We start from the raw sequence: 5,954 nt of genomic DNA, 5'->3' as shown, positions 1-5,954 counted from the left end.
ACTCTACTGTCTTCCCTGGTGTCAACTTCAGCTATGTCCATTTTACACAGTCCTAATTATCTTGGGAAGTTCCCTTATTTTCTGGCACAATAAGAAGTACCAGGTTCATTTATTCATTCCTTGCTCCAGACTTGGATTCAGGAAACTCTCCCGACTCTCTTCCTTTTAGTAAGGAATGGAATTGAAGGCAAAAATCTGAGCATGAGGGATTTGTGCTTGTATAAAATATTTCCTGTTTCAATATAGCATTATTTTTGTTTCTGAATTTTATATTTTCACTTATGCTGAAAATCCAGATTTTTCACAGTATTCTGCTAAAACCTTTTTATTGTGATAAATAGCACTCAAACAAAAGTGTGAATGTAAGTGCACAGTTTAACAGATTATTACAGAATAAGGACCTTTGAAACACTTAGCACCACGGCAGCCCCTATGATTTCCCTTATCATTCTCTCTTTGCCTCCTTCCCCTCTATTATTACTCATAGTCTATTGTCTGGACATAACTTCTTTGAATTCCTCTGTCTACCCTGTGGTGTTCCTGTAATTGGTAAAAGCTGCAATTGCTTTCTTAAGTTTTGTTTTCCTTTTTCTTTTTTAACTTGTGTTTGAATGTTGTTCATTTTTCCTTGATCTTCAACAACACTTTTCTGGGGAATTTTCTTTCTCTTTTGAGAAATTACAATCTTCAGTTTCTGTTTTGGTGTTTTAGTATCTTCCATGGATACTGTATTTTGCTCATGTTTTGGTTTTCATATTTGAATGGATTGGTCTTTTCTGGAGAGATACTGGGGTTGTGTTCCCAGTTTCTCAGCTCAAGAGCTCTCTCTTTTGCAACAGTAATTGACAACTTTAAAAAATATGATTCTTGGATGGTGTCCTGTTTCAAGAAATTCTACCACCAATGTCTTCTCTTTTCCCTTAATATCAGTCTGTCAAGGAATACTGCCCTTGACTTCCAAGACAATCCCCGACTCTTTCAAAAAGGGCTCTTAAGAGTCATCCCCTTTTCTTTACTTCCTCCAATGCTTGATCTCAGACTTAACCACTGCATTCCTACTCAGATGAGAGCCTTTTTCTCCCCCCTAAATTAGTGCTTCTAAAGTTTTTAAATTCAGTTTTGGTTGTGGTGGGTCTTTGTTGCAGCCCACAGTCTTTCTCTAGTTGTGGTGAGTGGGCTCCTCATTGCAATGACTCCTGCTGAGCACGGGCTTTAGGAGAGAGGTCTCAGTAGTTGTGGCGCACAGGCTTACTTGCTCAGCAGCATATGGGATCTTCCTGGACCGGAGATCCAACCTGTGTCCCCTGCATTGGCAGGTGGATTCATAACCACTGGACCATCAGGGAATTCCAGAGAGCCTCTTCTGTAGGTAAATATTTGTGAATGGTTTCTAAGTTTTGCCAAAGCCAAGACCTATCTGAGCCCTCCATTCTTCTTACCTTTATGGTTTTCTGAACCTGTTCTGCTAGTTTGGGATGATCTTACACTCTCACACTTAAACATTATCTGGAATTTGAGAGTTTTCTCAAAAGTCTTAGCTGAAAGTACAGATTGTGGAATATTTTATTGGCCCTTTATACTTTATATGAAATAAAACTAAAAGCATGCTAAGCAGGTAGAGTGGCATGAGTCACTTCTGGGCTTCCACCATGCTTCTGTCAGCCAGACTGGCATTTTATTTATTTATTTGCCACACTGTGTGGCATGTGGGATCTTAGTTTCCTGAACAAGGATCGAACCCAAGCTCCGTGCAGTGGAAGCAAGGAGTCAACTACTGGACTACCGGAGAAGTCCCCCAGACTTGCATTTTAGAAAACCCAAACTGGAGAATGGCCTGAAGGTGTGATAATTCAGACAAGAGATGATGAGGGCTTGGATAAGGTGGGGGGGTCTGGAAATGGGGACACGTGGAAGTGTGGTTTAAGCTGTGGTGAATCTCCCCTGACTTTCTTTCTCCAAGGATGCTGAGAAGTCAATGTCCATCTTGAACATGTCTTCATTTCCTGGAAGCAGTGGAATGCACACCTCTTGGAATCATGGTCCATTAGGCATTCAACACATCCCTCAGTGCACAGAGCTGCAGAGGACACCCTTGGCTTCTGCTGAGGCACCCAGGCAGAATGCCAGTGAAATGGGGCCACAGTTCAGCATGGCGCTGCCTGACCACCGTGTGAGCTACTGCCCCCAGCTGACTTTCACCCCTTCCCAGATGACTTTCACTCAAGGAATGTCTCCTTCACAGCCAGGAATGATGATTTTCGAGGAACCCCAGATGATGCCCTTAGGAGAGCCCAATATTCCAGGGATGGCCATGACCTTTGGTGGGAATCTAAGGATGCCCCTTAATGGGCCACCAGCCTCACCTCCCAGTGGAATCCCAATGATGTCTCACATCAGAATGCGAACAATGTCTTATCCTGGCCTCCCAACAGTAGCTTCTAACAGAGACCCTTTACCACCTAAAACATTATTAAATCCAACCGTGCCTTCCACTGAGGCCCAAGCACTGCTCCCTCCTGTGGCTCAGATGTTGCCTCCTAGAGAGCCCCACAACTTTGGGATGTCCCCAGGCGGATCTCCAGTATTGCTGGCTTTGAAATCCCAGGGCTCTTTTGTGAACCAGCCAGTCTCCCAAGAAGACCCCTTCCTACCTCAGCAGCCCATACCTGCTCCACAAAGAGCAGAGCAGCAGTACTCCAGGACCCAGGAAAAGGCGCCTAGGCGGAGGTCCCCGGTTTCAAGGCCTTACCGCTGCGACTATGAGAACTGTGAAAAAGCTTACACTAAGCGCTCCCACCTCGTGAGTCACCAACGCAAACACACAGGTAAATGAAGTATCAGACATGTAGGGTGGGTGGAGAAATCTCTGGGTTTTAGATTTGTGGGGGACCCCTGGTTTGTAATGGTTTGGAATTGGCCCGTCATCCTTAAAGCTTGGGATCAAGCTCTGTTGGCCCCATGACCTGCTTTCCCACAGTCTGGCATGCCTGTGCTGAGATGATGGAGACTGCTTGTTATGCTATCTCCTCACTGCCTTCCTACAGTTTTCCTTCTGATCCCTCAGCATAGACAGCTCTGCTTCATCAGGTCAGACCCCTTTCCTCCTACCTGCTAGCCTGTCCTCTAAATTCCTTCTCTCCCTTGTCATTCCCCAGGTGAACGGCCCTATAAATGCATGTGGGAAGCCTGTACTTGGTCCTTCTTCCGTTCTGATGAACTTGGAAGACATACTCGGATACACACCAAACATCGACCCCATAAATGTGACCGGTGCGGCCGACAGTTCATGAGATCTGACCATCTCAGGCAACACCAAAGGACTCATATGAGGACGCCAAGATCTCCAGACCCACCGGCTGATAGTGGATATGTGGCTGGTCCTCCTCCTACTCCTGGTCTTTAGGTCAATCTGCTCACCCCCTCATTTTGGCTTCTCCACCCAGATCATGTGTGCCTCTGACCAGCTAGTCTCTTTGGTGGGTGTAGGCTTTGATGAAGACACTAAGATTATGAGGCAATGGTGAAGCCCATATGAGTTCTGGACCCAGTCAGGGCTCCTCAGAAACTGCTGGATGTCCTCACATCTCTGGGGCCACCTACTTGTGCCAAGTTCAGCCACATGGGAAGATGGAGCAAAGTAAAGAATTGGAGCTTTATTCAAAAGCTCTTTATCTTATGTCACTCCCAGCTTGAAACCCTTTAGCGACTCTCCTTTGCCTGCTACCCAAAATCCAACTTCCTTATCTTGGTCTTTGACAGTTTCCAGAGCCAGACTATGTTCAAATCCTGAATTTACCACTTACTAGCCATGTGACCTTGGGAAAGGTTTTTGACCATGGTGCCAGGTTTCCTCTTCTGGTAAGTGAGAAAAACAGTACTGGACTGTTGTGAACATGTGTTACGTACAATATCAAATGCTCTCTGGCACTCACCAGCCACATATCCAGTTTGTCTCCTCCCATCATTTCCAGACTTGGATGAAATGCTCCCCACAGGACATGGGATCTCATATCTCAAGTAGCCACTAGCAACCCAGGAGTGTGGAAGAGTTAATGCTCCAGGCATAGTGTTTGACCATTGGGAGCTGGGAGAAATCCAGGCATATAAATTGCCTCTTCTCCCCTCCCTTGCCTGAACTGGTGCAGGATTTCTCCCGTGGGGAGGCCATTTCTCCCATGGGGAGGCCTCACCAGCAGCCAGTGCGCACAGCTTCTGCGCCTCTTCCAGGCTTGTCACGGAGCAGACTGTGCTGTCGCCTCCCATTCTTCCTTACCTTGTGCCCCTTTTCTCATCCTCAATGCCCTGGGTTTTTTGTCACCCAAATAAAACACTGATACTTAGTTCATGTTCCACGCTCTGTTTTCTAGGTGACTTGCGGGGGGAGGACATTAATTAGACTGGGACAGAGAAGGATGAACCCCACTGTAATTTCCCCTCTGCTCCCCATCAAGCCCGGGTACCTGGACTCCTAAATCAGCTATCACAGGGCCTGTTCTGCCCTGCCCCTCCCCTGGGGTTAAGGGCATAATGATTCCCCTGGCAACTCAACCACAGTTAGTTCAAAACCTCATTTCTGGACCTCAGCCTTACTGTTTTACTGACCAGCAAACTAATAGGAACTGGCCTAAGTCCTCCAGTAGCAGAGCTGGGATCCCAATCAGGCGCTGTCCACTTCAGAGGTGGATCTCTTACCTTAGAGGTGATATCTTCTACACGTGTCTCCTAGGCCCAGCACTGCCAGGAGATGGCCACAGTGAAATGAGTCAAGTCTGGTTCTTGTGGCCCAGAGACCATCTTGGTCTAGAGGCTGAGAGGTCCACCTTGGTGCAATGGCCGTGGAGAGGAGGAATACCTGAAGGGGGAAGGTCAAAGACTTTCTGGAAGAGGTGACTCTTGAGCTCAGTAAGGAAGGGTATGTAACATCTAGTAACCCCTTAGTGTTGAAATAAACCCATCAGATGAAAGAAGAGAATTCCAAGCAAAGGGAAGCTGGATCTTGTAATCTGCTCTGAGGAAAGTCAACCTGCAAGCTTCCTTTCATTCAGCATATGTTCTTGAAAGAACCCACAATACAGACAGCACCACAGCTGTGAGGAACAACTCATAGTGAGGGGCACAGAGAAAACGAAAGGAGGAGTCAAGGAAGAAAGACTTCTCAAAGAGGTGCCTGAATCAGACCTAACAGGTTTATGGGGGCTAGTTGGGTCTCCCATTTCCTGGATGTCTGCCTTTGATCATGCTCTGTGCTGGACAGTTAGGACTCAGAGAATGACAGAGCCTTGCTGGAGGGCAGAAAGATCATGGACGAAAGTTCTGAAAGTGCTCCATGCTGCCAAGGAGAAGAGTCAAACCTCTGTGGACTCAGACTTCTTCTGGGCATCTGGGGGCATTCTCATGGCCTTGGTTGTGTCTGCCTCTCTCCCTTCCACCCTGACCCTGTCCTGCAGGACACCTTGGTCTGTTTCCGAAGTGACTCCCTTATACCTGGGCCTGGCATCCTGGTGGCTTCCACCCCAATTGTGAGCCAGGGTAATGGATCTGATTTTTAAAAATTGGGGCAGAGTTCAATCTTCTGTGACCAATTTCTGGCCCCAGTGACAGGAGTCTTAGGTATCCGAAGTCCCTTTGGTTTCTGCCTGAGCACTGGGTCCCTTCCATGGGGTGGAGCACCCCAGACTCAGTGGGCCAGATCTGGTCTCCTGGCATCCCTGCTGGTAGGGTCAGCAGGACAGGTTGCTTGTTTGGTTGCAAGAGAGATCTGCTGGTGACCCATCACTTTCACTGAGGAATGGGAGCAGGTGGGAACCAGAGTGGGCCAGAGTGCACCATGTATGCTGCAACGGTGGGAAAAACAGGCTTCCACCCCTTGGAGGTCACAACCTCATAGAGGAGGGATGTAGGAAATGTGCAGCATGCTGTGAGGACAAGTATCTGAAGGTGACTATACTAGGCCA

The 5,954-nt window shown here is 47.4% G+C and overlaps 1 protein-coding gene across 1 annotated transcript; it reads left to right on the top strand.

The window, feature by feature from the left end:
- Positions 1 to 1,954: 1,954 nt before the first annotated feature.
- On the top strand, positions 1,955 to 3,403 carry KLF17 (Kruppel like factor 17; the record flags this gene model as incomplete). The annotated part of the gene is made up of 2 exons (XM_040231951.1): positions 1,955 to 2,825; positions 3,156 to 3,403. Coding segments are annotated over 2 exons (1,119 nt in total), but the record flags the coding sequence as incomplete, so codon positions are not given.
- Positions 3,404 to 5,954: the final 2,551 nt, after the last annotated feature.

This window comes from Oryx dammah, unplaced genomic scaffold (assembly GCF_014754425.2).
Source record: "Oryx dammah isolate SB20612 unplaced genomic scaffold, SCBI_Odam_1.1 HiC_scaffold_28, whole genome shotgun sequence".
Lineage (NCBI taxonomy): Eukaryota > Metazoa > Chordata > Mammalia > Artiodactyla > Bovidae > Oryx > Oryx dammah.
This window is presented reverse-complemented; position numbering and strand designations above follow the sequence as displayed.